Source organism: Aquarana catesbeiana, linkage group LG08, assembly GCF_042186555.1.
Source record: "Aquarana catesbeiana isolate 2022-GZ linkage group LG08, ASM4218655v1, whole genome shotgun sequence".
Taxonomy (NCBI): domain Eukaryota; kingdom Metazoa; phylum Chordata; class Amphibia; order Anura; family Ranidae; genus Aquarana; species Aquarana catesbeiana.
In genome coordinates this window covers 43,531,226-43,549,593 of record NC_133331.1, presented here as the reverse complement: position 1 = coordinate 43,549,593, position 18,368 = coordinate 43,531,226, and the positions used below count along the sequence as shown (strand labels likewise).

Sequence of the window (18,368 nt, the reverse complement as noted above, 5' to 3'; positions counted from 1 at the left end):
CCCAGATGTTTTGGAACTACATGTCCCATGATGCTCATCTACACTTCAGAGTGCCAGAGCATCATGGGAAATGTATTTCCAAAACATCTGGGGTGCCCGAGGTTCGCCATCACTGGCCTAGGCTAATGACCAGACAAGAAACAGGAAGTGGGATGTATAAGGTATTTACTGGCAGAAAAAAAATGTTTTACTATCCAAAAGTTAAAACAACAAGGGGCAGAAGATTTAATAGATGAAAAGATGAAAAAAATGACTGAAGGTCCAGTTTAATGCAGACACCCAGATGAACCTGCACATACGCCAGGGGCCCCCGAAATCCCAGAGTGCTTTATTATAATAAAATAATCATTTCAGTTGGGATTAATAAAGTTCTGAATATGAACCAGCTTCAGCACTTTGGATTTAATAATTCAATAAATTATTTTATTTTTAAAAAACTGAAGAAGTTCACCCTGGAAAAATAAATTAAACCCTAGCAATGGCCCCCACTGCAAGGGTTAAATGTTTATTACGTCTGGGGGGTACAGGAATTATTATTAATAAGGAATACATAGGGAGTAATAAGGAGAAATATCTTATCCCTGGCTCCAGCAGGCTTCCACCATCAATGTGACTGGTCCAGCTGCATGATTGCAATTCTCCATGTACAATGCAGGACTAACAGCATTAAGACACCTTTCACAATTGTGCGACTTGAGGCTGCAAAGACGCATGACAAGTCGTATCCCATGACTTCCAATTTGTACCATTAATATATGTGCGATTTCAAGTCGCAGCGGCTTCAAAGTAGTCCCTGCACTACTTTGATCTGACTTTGATGTGACTTGAGGTCATAGACCTCAAGATTACACAGGCATTGCTTCAAGTCGCAGCAAAATCACGGCCAGCAGACAGTCAAAAAATGGAAGCGCTCTACAAGGAAATATCCTAGGTATCAGTTGCAGTCCACAGGAGGGTGCTCAGGCTACAATGTCCTCACGTCAGCAAGTATTCAAATTCCAATTGAAGAAGCCGGCACTTCAAATCCTTAGTAAATGTTTTATTAGGTACACATAAAAGGGCACAAGGGGCTAACATTTTGGCACAACCAAGGCGGTTTTCCCGAAATGTTAGCCCCTTGTACCCCTTTATGTGTACCTAATAAACCATTTACTAAGGATTTAGACTGCCAGCTTCTTCTATTGAAAATCACGGCCAGGTCACACAAGTGTGAAAGGGGCCTAAGATGACACCAAGGGACCATCCTTCACACGGAGCGCCAGGGAGAAGACACCAACGCAGAGCATGGCTGGCTATAAAGAGCATTTAACCCTAGCAGTTCAGTGGCCCCCACTGCAAGGGGTATTTTGTTTTTTAATCCCAGAGTTCAGCTTTAAGCAGCGCAAGTACCTGAATTTCACCGGGGTATCTTGCAATCTCCTATAAAGCAAAAACGTTTTTCAATGCCGGTTCTTGACAATCTGATAGTATAGAAAGGTCAGCAGTTTACCCGTTCCAGGTCGGTCTCCGACCACACCCACCCACTCAGCCCTGATGAAGGCGAGGTAGTTTCCCCGAAACTTGTTGGCCTTTTCTATCACCTGTAAACCAATTTTTAAAATAAACGACTTCAATATAACAAAACGTTTATACTGAGGGCACCTTCACACTCACCCTGCAGAGTGTCTTTCCATCACTTTCAGAGAGGCAAAAGCCGGAGACCTAAACAAGTCTCATTGATACTACACCTCCATCAGTCACAACCCTCCCATCACTCAAGGAAGACTCAGCCCAGATCACCCCTATAGAGACTAGATCACACATTGATCCAGTGTGGTTATACATAGAGATTGATAGGAGAAGAGAGCAGAGTCAAGGAGAGGTAAGGTGATCAGCTTTCTGCTTCTCCTTTCACTGTCCAGTCACAGGGTGGGGTGAGGAGGAGACCTGTAACTTTTACTGAACTGCAGCGGAGAAAAATCAGGTCCCCATCCCAGCCAGGTAGGACTGTTGGCAAAGCTGTGTAAATCTCAGGACTGGATGAACATTAGTACAAATCCTCTGACTGGTCATACAGCTCACTTTTATGTATCTACTCCGTGTATTTAGCTTTCTGCCTGGAGGTCAGCTTTAAAGTGTTACTAAACCCAGGACTCTGCGTTCATTATATCTGGTCTCCTACAGTACACAGAGCTCAGATGCTAATCGACAAAGATTTTCCAACATTCCTATTCAACAAATGTTGATCTAATGATTGCCTTTTGTAAAAAAGGAATGCCCCCGCATGGATCGAAATTCATCCAGTTCCAGCTGAACCAACTGAATTTTTCAATCCATCTATGGCCAGCCTAACAGTGTATGGCCAGTATTAAAGTGTTACTAAATGCTGCATTCACTATATCTGGTCTCCCCCAGTACACAGAACATGGAAAATATAAACTGATAAATACCTTTTCTCATCAGCAGTATACAGCAGTCTTGTGACTTCTATCAGTGTCCGGCCGAGCACTGGTTAAAGCTTTTAGGAGGAGTTTTCGTTCTCCTCTGACTGTCCTATGAGGCTGCATGACCCCTGACCCTCTGTCTGGGCAGTGCCGATTGGTCCTGTGCTGATCACATGCACCCTCCCAAGAAAAAAAAAAACTCTAGCAATACACACCAAACTGAGCATGTGCAGAGTGACTCCATGACCATCAGGAGATGGTGTGGGGACTCTGGAAGAAGGGGAGGGTCAGAGAAAACGGGATCAAGCAGCATTTTTACACAATGTGCAGGATTAACCCCTTAAGTTCCACAGTGAGTATAACAAGCATACTTTACTGCTTATACAGACAGATTTTACTGTTGTGGGTTTAGTAACACTTTAAAGGGGTTGTAAACCCTCAAGGTTTTTCACCTTAATGTACTGCATTAAAGGTGAAAATCCTCCTGTCATGCAACAGCCCCCCAGAGCCCCCCTTTTATTTACCCGAGCCCAGTCTTTCCAGCGACGAGACGAGCACCCCAGCTCCAGCCGGTGTCTCGGGTCCTATATGGATAGATCGTTTACAGTGCAGCCATTGGCTCCCGCTGCTGTCAATCAAATCCAATGATGCTAGAGCCGGGGGCGGGGCCAAGTCCTACTGTCTGTGTCAACAAAGGAAGCAGCAGGGCACGGGAGCGCATTTGTAGGAGTGCCCCGAGGGGGAGCGGCTCTCCAAAGGGGCACTCGAGAAGAGGGACCCCAGAAGAGGAGGATCAGGGCCAATCTGTGCAAAACCAACTGCACAGAGGAGGTAAGTATAACATGTTTGTTTTTAAAAACAAACCTTTAGATATCCTTTAAGTGATCACCAGCATACATATGAGGTGTCAGTGTTCAGCACCAGGACCACAGTAACAATACAATGAATATTTCTGACACTTACATGGTCTGACATTGCTCCTCCTCATCTGGTTATATTCTCTGTAGATGTTGATCAGAGTGAAGTGATCCCCAGCAGGGTGTAGGAACTTCATTCTGCTGCTTAGCTTGGCTGCATCTTCATTGATGGGAGAATCCAGGAAACAGCTTGGTGCTGTCAATGTAAAGAACACAGACCACAATTAATAATCATTTACAGTAGCCGGAAAATTCTGAATCATAAAAAAAAGGCATGCTGGGAAATGTAATCGGAAAACCAGCTTTCGGCCACCTTATAATTTATAGCTCAGATTACATGTGGACTGTTTGGAGTCTAATCCTGCATGGTCAGTGTAGTTGTGGTGAAGACCTACAGAGCTACCATGATACATAGCTCCCAACTGTCCCTGATTTCGAGAGATTGTCCCCGATTTGGAGAAATGTCCCTCTGTCCCCCTCATTTGTCCCTCATTTTGGTCTGATCTATATAGTTGTATATAAAATGCACTTTTTATCTTTCTAAATGTGTTTCCCAGAGCTAAACCTTTCATCCAAATTCTAAATTCCTACATTTGTACATTTTAAAAGCAAATATAAAGGAATAGTAGTGGTAAAGAAAAAAGTCCTTGTGGATTTAATGAACTTTTTTTTTGTTAATTCTCCTTTAAGGAGGTGTGGCAGGGGGCGTGTCCTATGCCTACATAGGTTTGTTAGTAGGTGTCCCTCATTCCCATCTCAAAATGTTGGGAGGTATGTATGATGGTCTATGGCAGACACGTGCTTATGATTGATTCCGCAATGACCACGCACGTTGTACACATGTCCACTGTTTTTATTTTGTAAGTATAAAATATTATATTCTAATATTCCATATGGGTTCATTCAGACATGTGGCTGAAATTGGGGAGGGGGGTTGGTAAAAGCAGTTGGCTTAGCCATAGTTTTTCTGCCCTTCTAATCACCCACCTGAACAAAGTAGTAGGGTTGCACACATTCCACAGCACAAACTAAACGTGTCTCGTTCGGCGGTGGTACCACTGCTGAATGCGACCCAATTAGATGAATAGGGCCGCACTGCAAACACAGATCTGGAGCAGTGGGTTGGCCTTCTCATTGTTAAACCAGGCAATGAGGAGACGCTTCCTGACCACCTGTCAAACACCTCTGAAAAGTGATCCACTGTGGGTCAGTTTTAAGAGGGGTGACAAAGGCTGCCGCATGTATGAATAAGCCCAAAGTGTGCGGCCCTCTGCGGGACAAAGTAACAGGTTCTCTTTAATGTTCTTCAGCAACACATACTTGTCATTTGTATATCTAACCCCTTAAAGAACACCTATCGCATATATACTGCAGCAGGGCGGCTCCATTGTGCGAAATCACGCACCTGTACGTCACTTCGTGCAGTAGATACAGTGAGTGCGCACGTGCATTGGACAGAGGGGGAGCCAATCAGCTGGTCCGGCAGACTGGATGTCCACCGGCCACCCGCAATCGTCCCCCAGAAAGGCAGAAAGGTGATCTGCTTATGTAAACAAGGCAGATCGCCGTTCTCACACAGGAAGACATAGAGATCTTCTGTTCCTGCTAAGCAGGGACATAGATCTGTGTGTTCCCCCAGTCAGTTCAACCCCCACACAGTTAGCAAGCACACCCTAGAGCAGTGATGGCGAACCTTGGCACCCCAGATGTTTTGGAACTACATTTTCCATGATACTCATGTACTCTGCAGTGTAGTTCGAGCATCATGGGCAATGTAGTTCCAAAACATCTGGGGTGCCAAGGTTCGCCATCCCTGCCCTAGGGACACACTTAACCCTTTCATCACCCCTGGTGTTAACCCCTTCCCTGCCAGTGTCATTAGTACAGTAACAGTGCATATTTTTTTTTTTAAGAACCGATCGCTGTAATAATGTCACTGGTTCCCAAAAAAGTGTCCGATTTGTCCGCCGCAATTTCGCAGTCCTGCTATAAATCGCTGATCGCCGCCATTACTAGTAAAAAAATATATAAAAATTGCATAGAAATATCCCATAGTTTGTAGACGCTATAACTTTTGCGCAAAGCACTCAATATACACTTATTGGGACTTTTTTTTTTTACCAAAAAGTAGGTAGCAGAATACATATTGGCCTAAATTGATGAAGAAATTCAATTTTTACTTTTTTTTTTATTGAATATGTTTTATAGTAGAAAGTAAAAAATGTTTTTTTTTTCAAAATGATCGCTCTTTTTTTGTTTATAGCGCAAAAAATAAAAACCGCAGAGGTGATCTAATACCACCAAAAGAAAGCTCTATTTGTGGAAAAAAAAGGACGTCCATTTTAATTGTGTACAGCGCCGCATGACCGCGCAATTGTCAGTTAAAGCGACGCAGTGCCGCATCGCAAAAAATGGCCTGGTCATACTTACATGGTAGGCGGGGGGTGAAAAAAAAGACACAAGTCCATCAAGTCTATGTGTGTGATTTTATGTCATGAAGGGGGTAAAACCTTCCGGGGCTAAAGTGGTTAAAGAAACATAAAAACGAACCTTGTCGGATATTGTCTGGCCTGGGAACACGTGTCATAGCGATGAAAAAAATTTAAATATATATTGAACTCGCGCTAGAAGTGAAAATATTGAACTACTGCTGTACACAAAGTGCTATATACACTTGACAAAATTAAAAAAATATATAAATGATTACAACATTCACAATAATGTAAACATCACAACAAATCAAAAAATCTGTGAAAAAAAAAAAACACCCATATATGTTGTGCAAATAATCAGAAAATCAAAAAAAACAAACATCAGTGATTGGAGCACATTTGCACAACATATATGGATTTTTTTTTTTTTTTTACAGATTTTTTGATTTGTTGTGATGTTTACATAGTTACATAGTAGGTGAGGTTGAAAAAAGACACAAAGTCCATCAAGTCCAACCTATGTGTGATTATATGTCAGTATTACATTGTATATCCCTGTATGCAGGGGCGGACTGACAACTCATAGGCCCCCCTGGGGAATAGGAGAAGATTATGGGGCCCCCAGGCATTAGATTATGGGGCCACACAGTATACACACACACATACAGTATACACACACAGACACACAATATACACACACAGTATACTCACACATTTTTACATACTGTCCCTGGTTTTATTGAGGCTGGCAACCCTGATGGGGCCCCCTAGTGGCATGGGGCCCTCGGGCAGTGCCCGTGTGCCCGAATGGTCAGTCCGCCCCCTGCCTGTATGTTGTGGTGCTTATCTAATAGTTTCTTGAAACTATCAATTACATTACAATTTACATTATTGTGAGCGCTCTAATCATTTATATGTTTTTTTCACATGTCATAGCCAAGCTTGCTGACTAAGGCTGGCTTATCAGTGCTAATAGAGTCTTGACAAGGACAATGCAGCTGAATGGCAGACGCATCGGTAGGAATGGGCCCTAAAGCAAAAATATCTCTTGTAAAATGAAAAAAAAAAAATCATATTGACACAGGTTATAATTAAAAAAACACATGTTGTAAATGCGTTCTGTCCTTGCAGAGTAATCGGCTGTAGTAAAATTGGTGCACCTTCTATCATCCAGCACTCCAACAGACGTTGAATAGAATGGAGATCGCATAGGACAAAAAACACAGCGACAACTAGAATGTATTTAGTGTGACATTGCATCATTGATCCAAATATTGGCAGAGCTGGGAGGATGTCTCTTGATCCAATTAGTGAAGTGCTGTGAGCGCCCTTCTCCTTCATCAATTCCCTGGACAGTTCTGCTCTAGCTGTGATCACAAGCTGCAGGTGCAATTGTTGTTTGCTATCACTAGGTGGCACTAGTCCATGGCCAGACACCACCATACATCACATATAGATGTCCTGTCTGCCCCCACTTGCTCTAATGACCCCCCACACAGGTAGACAACTGCAGAATTATTAATAGAGAGTTCCAGAACTATACAGACCTATACGTCTCTGAGTACATCTAAGATCCTGACCTTTCCCCTCCTTTCATGGAATCGCATTATATCCAGCCACCACCTTTCATATTGTTAAGCAATGAAAGCCAAGCAACCCGCTGCTTCCATTATATATGTTGGTATACAAGTGTGAATATACAGTATAGAGGTGAAGCAGCCATTAGGAATATACCCTCCATCCTTAAAGAGGAACTGCAGTCTGCTCACATCATTTGTAATAAAAACATCTTTGCCATTCTGAAGCTTCCCTCCAACCACTTTACATATTATTTTATATAGATGATAACACATGGTGTAGCTGGGGTTGCCACCTTTTCTTTAAGCCAAACCCGAACACTTTAGCGGCACAGGGCACTTTTTTTTTTCCCCGTAATATACACTATAGACTTATAAAAGACCTGGAACAGTGGGTGTGGCCAAACTGCTCTTGCTGACATCCCCCCCCCGAGATGGTGGACCTGCCCCCAGAGAGCGGCCTTCAGCTCCCAGACAGGAACAAAGTTTTGTGTAACTATCTCAGTTACTTGGGGAGCCACAGCACAGTCTAAATAATGTGTCTGGATTTCAGACAAACTGAAACCCGGACACGTGATTCAAAACCCGGGTGAATTCTGGATAGGTGGCAACCCTAGGTGTAGCGCTAGTGGGCAGCGTTCAGGATCCTTATACTGCTCATTGGAGGCGTTTGCTGATCCATACGTTGGACGATTTCCACCAGAGCTTCAGCTTCAACTTCAACTTCCGGTGTAAGAGGTCCAGTGTTCCATCTCGGAGTCTACCTAGTTGGTATTTTCTGCCTGATTCACCCACTGCCACTGGCATGTGTGTCCACACCATCCGGTAAGAGTATTGACCCCCTAAATTGGGCAGAGGGCGCACTATCCCGGGTGATCCAATTGTGGCTTTTTGGGGTTCTTCATGCACCTTTTCCCCTGTACTGGACCACATCTTGGATCCCTCCTCCCCGAGTGGACTGTTCTAGCATATTGTGGCATTAATACACCATCATATGAACTTTATTCACCGTCTAATTATTTGCATTCCATTTTCCATTCAGCGACCTTTTGCACTTGGCACTTTAAGCAATGTGGTTTAATTATTGCATTGTATGATATATTTTGCACATGATTTATAGGACAATATCTTGTTCTAGCGCTACACCATGTGTTATCTGTTTTAATTTGTCGAATTTTGTGTTAGCTGCTTAGATTTATGTTTCAGGTTAGCACAGTAATCTCACCCCTCTCACACTATTATTTTATATCTACTGTGATTCTGTCCTTGCCAAATATGCTGCAGAAATCTCCCTCCACTGAGTCTGGCTGCAACCATTTTAACTGTGGGCAGCTGAAGCTGCTGCCTGTTCACTTCCTGGATTTACACAGACACACACCTCCAGCTCTCATTGGTCCTCTTATGACTCATCCCCATCCCTTTCTCTCTCTCTCTCTCTCTCTCTCTCTCTCTCTCTCCCCCTCTCTCTCTCTCTCTCTCTCGCTCTCTCTCAACGCGTTGGTTGTGTGACCTGGTGGAGCCCAGGCTGAGGTTGTCTCTCTTATACCACTATAGGACTCCGTGGATGTGCAGCACCAGGGGATCCTTCGGCCTGTGTGCAGTAGGCATAAGGAGGGCACAAAAACCTGACAGGGGTTCTCATCCAAAACTTAAAAAATTGCCCTTCGTTATACTTTAACATGAGAATAGGTTGCTCTTTGTTTTTAGGGCTCTGGCACACAAACCAGCTGAGCCCATTCAGTGTAATTCCTGGTGTACTGTGTGGATGGAGGAATCTAATCATGTATGGTCAGCTTTAGCGGGGATTTCCCTTCACCATGGACACTTTTAAAGAAGAAATAAACTTCCTTTACTGCCTTTTACCTACAGCTAAGTCTATAATGAGGCTTACCTATAGGTAGTGTAATTATCCCCTAAATGTACACCGCTTAGGAGATATTTACATTACATGCAGCTGGGAACATCACTGGCGCATGCGCTCTGAAAGAACGGCCACCCGTGCCAATCCTTCAGAGCTCTGTACCATGGCGTCATCGCGGCTCTGGCCAGTCACAGTGCCGGAGCCCGCGAATCTGGAAGCAAGACGGGTGAAGATGGAAGTGGCTGCAGCACCGACATCGCGGTGATAGAACAGCTTTGTTTTAAAGGAAGTTTCACATAATGTGCTAGTGTGCGATGCATACTAGCACATTATGACTTTACCTTCCAAGGAAACAAAAAAACAAAAACAAAAAAAATGTCCAGCGGTAAACAACCGCTTTAAGAAATTTTATTTCTCACTTCCTGTTGTGTCTCTAGAACAGGAAGTGCAATGAACTCTCCCCAGGCAGCACATGAGGAAAAACCAGACAGGAGCTTTTTGATGGCGTGACAGTTCTGTTGAGAGCACAAGCAACTGTGGATTGAAAACGGCCGGGCCGGTCCCTGCTGTACTGGGCAACTTTCGATCCATATATGGCCAGCCTTAGGGCTCAAACATACAGGCAGAAAAAAAATACAAAAACGCTGTATTTAGACGCATATTTTCACGAAAGATCCTGCGCAAAATACGCACCAAAAGAACTCACATAAAGTTTGCATATCTACTTGTGTAAAATCTGCAGCAGCCTCCTACTTTTTTGTGTGCAATGAAACGTAGCGCACATGTTTGTACATTGTACATAGACACAGCTGTGTACATGGAATCATTGCTAACTGTAGTGCTGCTTTAGATGCACACAAAACTATCTGCTCTACACATCTAAACACAGTTTTTTTTCTGCCTGTGTGAACGAGCCCTTACCCTCCTTGAGGGCCAGTTCACACAATAGAAGCGCAGTCCGGATGCGTTCCACATGCTTTTCTGCATGCACGTTTTTGATGCATTTTTGATGCAGTTCAGTGCATCCCCCCCCCCCCTCTTTTTATTTAACCTTAAATAAAGACATGTGTGTTCCAGTGCAGGAAAAGCGCAGCATGTTCTACTTTTTTTTTCCTGGAACTGGAATGCACTGGTGTGAACTGTGCCATTGAAAACCATATAACCTACTTTCCATGTGTTTTTGATGTCGAAAAAAAAAAACGCACTGGAGTGCATGTGGTGTGAACTGGCCCTCAAAGTAAAGTGAGGGCCAGTTCACACCATATGCAGTCCAGTGTGGTTTTTTTTTTTTCCTGCATCAAAAACGCATGGAAAGTAGGTTCTATGGTTTTCAATGGCACAGTTCACACCAGTGTGCTTAGTTCCAGGGCTTTCCAGTGGCAGAAGGAAAAAAAAAAAAAAAAAAAAAGTAGAACATGATGCTTTTTTCCTGCACCGGACTATACTGGAACACAGTAAAACACATCAAAAATGCAAGTCACAAATATACATGGAAGAGCCGACACCACTGGAAATTCAGCCCGATTTCTCATTGTTATCATATGAAAAAAAAAAAAAAAAAAAAAGAAGAACACGCATATACTGGAACGCAGTAAAACACATAAAAAATGCATGAGAATGCTATGGAACGCATTAAAAACAATTAATTTAATTTGATAAAATTTTTAATTAAAATTTAAAAAAAAAAGGAAAAAAAAAAAGCATCTGTAGTGCATCCACAAATGCATCAAAAACACACCGAAATGCACCAAAAACGCATCCGTAACAGATCTTGAATGTGTTTTTGTGGTGGGATCCAGCCCTAAAGTATAATTAAAGGCAAAACTTTTTTTGTTTTTGTTTTGGATAGAGTGGAGAGGGATTAGAACACCTGTCAGTTTTTATTGCTGTCTGGGTCCCCGTTAAGGAGATTCACCCTCTCTATTCTATTTGTCCTGTTTACCATTCATTGAACGTAAAAGAAATGACCCAAATTCTGGGTTGTCCCCAGAAAAGTAATAGAGGGGAAGTCTTCCAATGAGGACACTAGTTCTGGTGACCTGGGGGGGGGGTCCCTAGAAATTCCCTTGATTTAGTTTGGCTAAGAGACAGGAAGTGAAGGGAAATCTCCGCAATGGGACACAGGTGGCCAAAAAAAAAAATCTGATAGGGGTTATAACCAGCGGCGGCCCCCCCCATCCATGCATCCGGCCCACTGATATACATAGAGGGGCTCTAATAGACTTAAAAAAAAACGGGTGAGCTCGGGGCGCAGTGATCCCACCCAGTTTTCACTATTTTCACACTAAATCTCCTCCCCACCAATCAGGAAGCAGATTGTGAGTGTGCCGCTGCCGGCGCCTGGGGGGAGGGGGGGTTTGGGTGTTTGCCGCCCCCCCCCCCAAAAAAAACAACACACTAGCCGCCACTGGTTATAACCCTCCCTGACTCTATCCAACAAGAAAAAAAAAAAGTTTTGCCTATAGTTCTATAATAACCCTTTGTTTTCTTTATAAACTAGAACTACTGGGCCCTCCTCGCCGGGGGTCACAGCCGAGTACAGTAAAACCTTGGATTGCAAGCATAATTCATTCCAGAAACATGCTTGTAATCCAAAGCACTCGTATATCAAATCAATTTCCCCATAAGAAATAATGGAAGCTCAGATGATTAGTTCCACAACCATTTATTCATAAATCCTTCAGTTTATAGTCCATATAAAAAGATTATGTAACCATAAAATGTCCATCCACGAATGGAAGCCTCCACAAGGGGATTAGAAGCAAAATCCAGCAGGAGCTACAGAGTATAAAAGAGAAGAGAGGCGCCTCTAAGTGTAGTAATATGTTGCTAAATGTTGTACCTTCATTAAATGTAACTATATTGCTACACTTAGGGGCGCCTCTCTTCTCTTTTATACTCAGTTGTGACATGACACTACTCTTATATCAAGACATCGCTTGTAAATCAGTCAAAATTTATTATAAAATTTTGCCCGTCTTGCAAACGCTCTCAAACCAAGGTTTTACTGTACTGTTGAATTTTGCGTCCACTTTATTGGGGCTGCAATGAAAATCAATAGACTTGCATTGTCGGATTTGGACCAAGTGTACCGGGCGACGATCAAAGCTTCGATGACGTGCAGCTTTGACTCAATATCGCTTTTTGCCCCAAGGTTTGCGGGGGATGGGAGGGAGGGGGTACTTGGCAGGTGTCGGGACACACACTGAGCACATTCTTTTATTCTCTATGTGAACAAGACCTTCCTCGGTCCCCGTTATGAACCCGGCGGCACTTATTGCACTACTTTTCACCACATTCTGCTGTAATCCTTCATCAAGTCCTGTCATCGGTCTTGTTCACCCCCCCCCTCCCCATTCTCTGCAATATTTACACCTCCACATAGCAGCAGGACAAAGCAATCTCGCCGACAATCTGCGCCGCCACATTTCCTGCACAAAGTGATTCTTATTTTACAGCGTGCTAAAATTGCTATATCGGTGTCATCTGTTCTATGGAAACCGCAATGGTCTTGCCGTACCTTTTAATTTGCATACAAATATGATTTTAGAGGCCGTGTTTTGCGCGGTCCCATTCCGGAGGCAGACGCTGGCCTGGGGAATGATCGGCACCCCCCCCCCCCCCTCCGGCTCTCCCCCGCGCTCGGGGCGGAAAAGTCCGCTGTTTAGCAGGCACAGTGGAAGTCTCTATTGTTTTTCTTGTACAATACCTGTAACCATGGCAGCCAGCGTGAGCATTTCATCCACGCAGTCAAACTCGCAAGCTGCTAAAATAGATTTTGACAGCTGTGGATCCAGTGGAAATTCGGACATAATTATTCCAAATTCAGAGAGATTTCCATCATTGTCGAGGGCTGCCAGGTAATCCAGATCCTCCAATGCCTGCATTAAACTTTCAGGGTCTAGGAGAGAGAAGAATGTACAAGTATTGTTAGCTTGTCATTTACTGCAATTGTAGACGGCTTCTATAGGAGGCCACAGTGCCCCATTCTTCTTATATGGATCCAATATTATTATTATTATCATACGCGATTTATATAGCGCCAACAGTTTACGTAGCGCTTTACAATGTATAGGGGGGGACAACACAATTACAGTAAGTTCAATACAAAGGGTACAGGAGGGCCCGGCTCGTAGAGCTTACATTCTAAAGGGAGGGGGTGGTGGTACAAAAGGTAATAAATGCGGGGAATGATTTGATGGGGGGGGGGGGGGCTCGGGGACAGTTGTTAGGTCGGTGTGGGATAGGCTTCCCTGAATAAATGAGTTTTCAGGGATCTCCTAAAGGTGGACAGGGTAGGGGCTGATCTGACATACTGGGTCATGGAGTTCCAGAGGATGGGAGAGGTTCTGGAGAAGTCCTGAATGCGAGAATATTAGAAGTTGTTTGTATGCAACCTGCCCAATTTTCCTGCTGGTCATTCCAAGAACGGTCAGATCTCCTCTTATTGGTTCCATTCATGTGTGATCATTCTACTCCAGAGATATGCAAGTAGCGGACCTCCAGCTGTTGCAGAACTACAAGTCCCATGAGGCATAGCAAGACTCTGACAGCCAGAAGCATGACACCCAGAGACAGAGGCATGATGGGATTTGTAGTTTTGCAACAGCTGGAGGTCCGCTAATTGCATATCCCTGTTCTACTCCAATCTATAGGAGGTGCGTCCCACGAGGGAATACCGGGAGATTCAGCATCACTAATTAGTAACAATAGTTCAACTCGTAGATTATAAATGCACAAGCTATTTTATATGTCCACTGGGGCCAAGACCAGGTACAACATTAAACTCTTCAGCCCCGGAAAAGATTTACCCCCCCTTCCTGACCAGGCCATTTTTTGCGATAAGGCACTGCGTTACTTTAACGGACAATTGTGCGGTCGTGCGACGCTGAACCCAATAAAAAAATGTCCTTATTTTCCCACAAATAGAGCTTTCTTTTGTTGGTATTTGATCATCTCTGCGGTTTTTATTTTTTGCGCTATAAACAATAGCCAATTTTGAAAAAAAATAAATAATTTTTTTTCAATTTCTGCTATAAAACATACCCAATAAAAATCAAAAATCAAAATGTATTCAACAGTGTAGACCAATATGAATTCTGCTACATGTTTTTAGTTAAAAAAAATCCCTATAAGTGTATATTGATTGGTTTGCACAAATGTTATAGCGTCTACAAAATAGGGGATAGTTTTATGGAATTTTTACTAGTAAGGCCTCATGTACACTGCTGCTGGTAAACGGACGTTTAGGAGCAGTTGGGCATTTTTTTCAACTGTACTCTCCTCTATGTTATCTTATCAGTAAATGTACACAGGGGCGTTTATAGTCGTTAGAACGGGGAAGACACATAATGAGAGAAGATTTGGATGCTGCACACCCCGAGTAATATCGAAAAAAAGGGAAATGTCCCCCATGTGGGGCCTTCTAGGCAGCAGAAGGGTAAAAAGATAACATGTGGTTTAAAAATTGATGGACTTTATTAATAGCATAATCTCAAAGAGTGACAATGGTAGTATAAATAGGAGCTGTGGTACAGGATAACACAAGTGAAACTAGGCACAATAAAATACAATGTTCAAGCGCTAAAAAAGGGTGTTAAAGCTGACGCGTTTCAACCCCACGGGTCTTCTTCAGAGGATTCAGGCGCTGTAGAGAAATTTGCATTTATTGAGATTCATGGATATTACCATAAAAAAATAAAATATAATAGGTATACATTTATCAGTATAGTTACCAATCACATCGTGTTAAGCAATTTCTCCTGAGCCTAAAATTCTCCAAGGTCTCCCTGGCCAGCCGGTACACCAACAGAGGGAGTCAAAGCGAATGCGTGTCTTACGAGGAGTCACAAAAGTGGAGAAAATTCCAGTTGAGTTGAGTTTTTTGGAAAGCAAAAAAATGAGCTCAGACGCTGAGTTTAGAGGCATTTCAAGCTCCAAACACTTCTAAACGCATTTCGTTCACAGGCGTTTTTCATTTTTGGCCATTTAAAAAAAAAAGGTTTTTTTTCAAACGCTTCTAAACACAAACGCAGCTAAACACGGCATGTAAACGCGGCAAAACGGACATTTTAAACGTGGGTTACCATCTGTCAAGTTAAATAGTTCAGGAGAGGTTGTAAAAACATCCCGTGTACATTAAGCTTTATGGTCTCGATCAGCAATTTTTTAGCGGAACTGCGCCATTGCGGCGTACAAATCCTGACACTTTTTTGGGACTCAGTGACACCAATACAGTGCTCAGTGTTAAAAATATATGCACTGTCATTATACTAATGACACTGGCAGGGAAGGGGTTAACATCAGGGGCGATCAAAGGGTTAAGGCTTAATGTACACGGGACGTTTTTACAACCTCTCCTGAACAATTTAACTTGACAGATAGTAACCCACGTTTAAAACGTCAGTTTTGCCGCGTTTACATGCCATGCTTGCGTTTAGAAGCGTTTGAATAAAAAAAAATGAAAAACATTTTTTTTTTTAAATAGCCAAAAATGAAAAAGGTCTGTTAAAGAGTTACCGCGTTTAGAAGCGTTTGGTGCTTGAAATGCCTCTAAATTCAACGTCTGAACTAATTTTTTTGCTTTCCAGAAAAGGCCTCTAAACTCCATTGCCTAAAAACGACAATAAAACGAACCTGTGTACACATAAGATAACATCGGATGAGTTCAGGGGCAGCTGAAAAAAGCAGCCAACTGCCCCTGAACATCCGTTTACCAGCAGCAGTGTACATGAGGCCTAAATGTGCTGCTAGGGAGTGCTTTCTTTCTGTGCGGGGGATGTGCTTTGACTGGGGGAAGACTGAGATCCGTGTTCCTGCTTAGCAGAAACACAAGATCTCCATCTTCCCCTCTCACAGAACAGCACTCTGCCTTTTTTATATAGGCAAACCGCCGTTCTGCCTTTCCTGAGAAGGATCGAAGGGTGCTGGCGAATGTTGGGTCCGCCAGACCCGCTGAATGGCTCCCGCTGTGTTCAATCTAGTGCCCGCCCTAGACCCAGTGCACAAAATCAGCCAATTTTTCTAGGAACCAGAGAGGGAGGGGGTGCCAATTCACAGTCTGTCTGTCCTTGGCCCCCTTTTACAGCACAGTCCCCCTTTTATATCAGTGTCCTCCGTTCCCCTTCACATCATAGCCCCCCCTTTACAGTGCACCCTTTACAGAGCAGCCTCCCCCCTTTACATTACAGTGCCCCTTTACATTAATGTAATGGGGACTTCTCTGTAAAGGGGGCTCTGTTAAGGGGGGGGGTTTACAGTGCAGTCCCCTTCATATTACAGTGTTCATAGGAATCACAGCCTCCCCCATTACAGTGCCCCCTGCAGTCTGCCCCCACCACCACCACTACGTTCCTCTCTAACATGACACTTTCTTATTCTAATGTCTGCCTCCCCTGCACAGGACTCCTGCCTTGGACAGAGCAGAGGCTATGATCAGTACGGGTGTCATCTCCCGGCTCCCCTTCCAGCCCGATAATGTCATCCTATTAGCAGGGCAGGGGGTGGGGGGAGCGCTCCACTCCGATCTGCAGCTCCTCCCGCCCCCTGCCCTGCTGATTGGATGACATTGTCGGCCGCGTGGGTGGAGAAGCCGTAAGAGGACAAACAGCTGCACAGCAGCAGGTGAGCAGCAACCGCAGCTGTTCATCTCCTGCTGTGTGGCCTGGTCATCAACAGGCCGTGGACCGGCACGGGTTCGTGGCCTGGCGACCCGGTCATTTCTGTAATTCACATAGATGAGCCACCCTGTAAATTAACATTAAGGTGCAACGTCACTCCTCTCCTGCTTTTCCTTTTTCCTCATCCCTTCTTATCTGTTATGCTGAGTTCTCTTCAAAAAAATAAAAAAGAATTCTCACCTGCCCAGTGAAATCCTGCAATGATTTGCTGTTCAAGTGTCGTAGCCTGTGTCCACACCGCCATCTTGGTGTCCTCAGCTGGACTTTTTTTTCAAGGTTCGCGTTTACTGGCTGTCCGTGGATTGTATGTACGGTATGTCTTTTGCTTTTTGCATTTTAATGAAATTACCCAATAAAGGCGCCGTCTTTTTTTTTTTTTTTTTTTTTTTTTATCTTGGAGTGCCGTCACTTTCACTTTTTATCTTCATCCAGGTTCAGGCAGCCTGCCCCTCAATGAAATGATCAAGCTCCTCCATTTGGCTGCGCTGTGTATTGTCTCCTGGAATATGTGATGAGACTAACCCAGGAGGCTGCACAAGCAGGACAAGCTATTCTTGCCTAAGTCCTCCCCTCCAAAAAAAAAAAATGTATTGCTGCAGGTGGGGGGTACAGGCAGAGACAAGGGCTTAAAGTCCACTTGTGGAGTGAAGTTCCACTTTAAATACTTACCTTTTAGTGGGTGTTCCATTGAAATCTCTCACCCTTGGAGAGCTTTGGGGCAGTGTTCATTTTGACGTCAAATTTCAATTTAATTATAGTCTTGACAAAAATGCAGACCTCCCAACTGTCCCTGATTCACCGGGACCGTCCCGGAATTTGAGCCATGTCCCAAGGTCCCGGCGAAACAGGGCTGAGTCCCGGAATGCCCGTGGCATGTGTGGGTCGTCTTGGTTCCCGCACGCTGCAAGCTACACTGGTATGGCAGCCGGCATCTCTCCCTGGCAGCCTTTGACACACAGTGCAGAACAGAGTGCACTGAACCCGCCCCTCCTCCTCCTGTGTTGTCCTGTACACAAAGGAGGAGGCGGGAGCAGCACACCACTGTGCCAGAACGCAGCTGACCTGAGGTCTGATGATTTCTGTGTACATGAGACTTGCAGAGGAGGGAGGAATGGGAAAGAGGGTGGGGGGGAAAGAGTGGGGCGGGGAGAGGGTGGGGGGGGAGAGGGGTGGGGATGATGGAGCTGGAATGGTATCAGGGCAATGAATAGAGTTGGGATGGGATTGGGGGGATGGATAGAGTTGTAATGGTATTGGGGAATGGATGGAGCCGGGATGGGATCAGGGAAATGGATAGAGTAGGGATGGAATCTAGGGATGGATAGAGTTATGATGGGATCGGGGGATGGATGGAGCCCAGATGGGAATGGATGGAGACAGGATGGGATCGGGGGGGGGTGGATGATGACAGGATGGGATCAGGGGAATGGATGGAGACGGGATGGGATCAGGGAAATGGATAGAGTTGGGATGGGATCT

At 44.2% G+C, this 18,368-nt stretch overlaps 1 protein-coding gene across 5 annotated transcripts in view; it reads right to left on the bottom strand.

The window, feature by feature from the left end:
* DHX32 (DEAH-box helicase 32 (putative)) overlaps positions 1-18,368 on the bottom strand; it is a 202,982-nt gene that overhangs the window by 9,763 nt on the left and 174,851 nt on the right. For 4 of the 5 annotated variants that reach the window (XM_073595742.1, XM_073595745.1, XM_073595740.1 and 1 more), the window contains 2 exons: positions 12,920-13,111; positions 3,387-3,536 (listed from right to left, as the gene is read on the bottom strand). In XM_073595742.1, coding sequence (XP_073451843.1) covers positions 3,387-3,536; positions 12,920-13,111 — 342 coding nt within the window. The remainder of the gene's footprint in view (positions 1-3,386; positions 3,537-12,919; positions 13,112-18,368) is intronic. The other variant, XM_073595743.1, reaches the window with a different exon arrangement.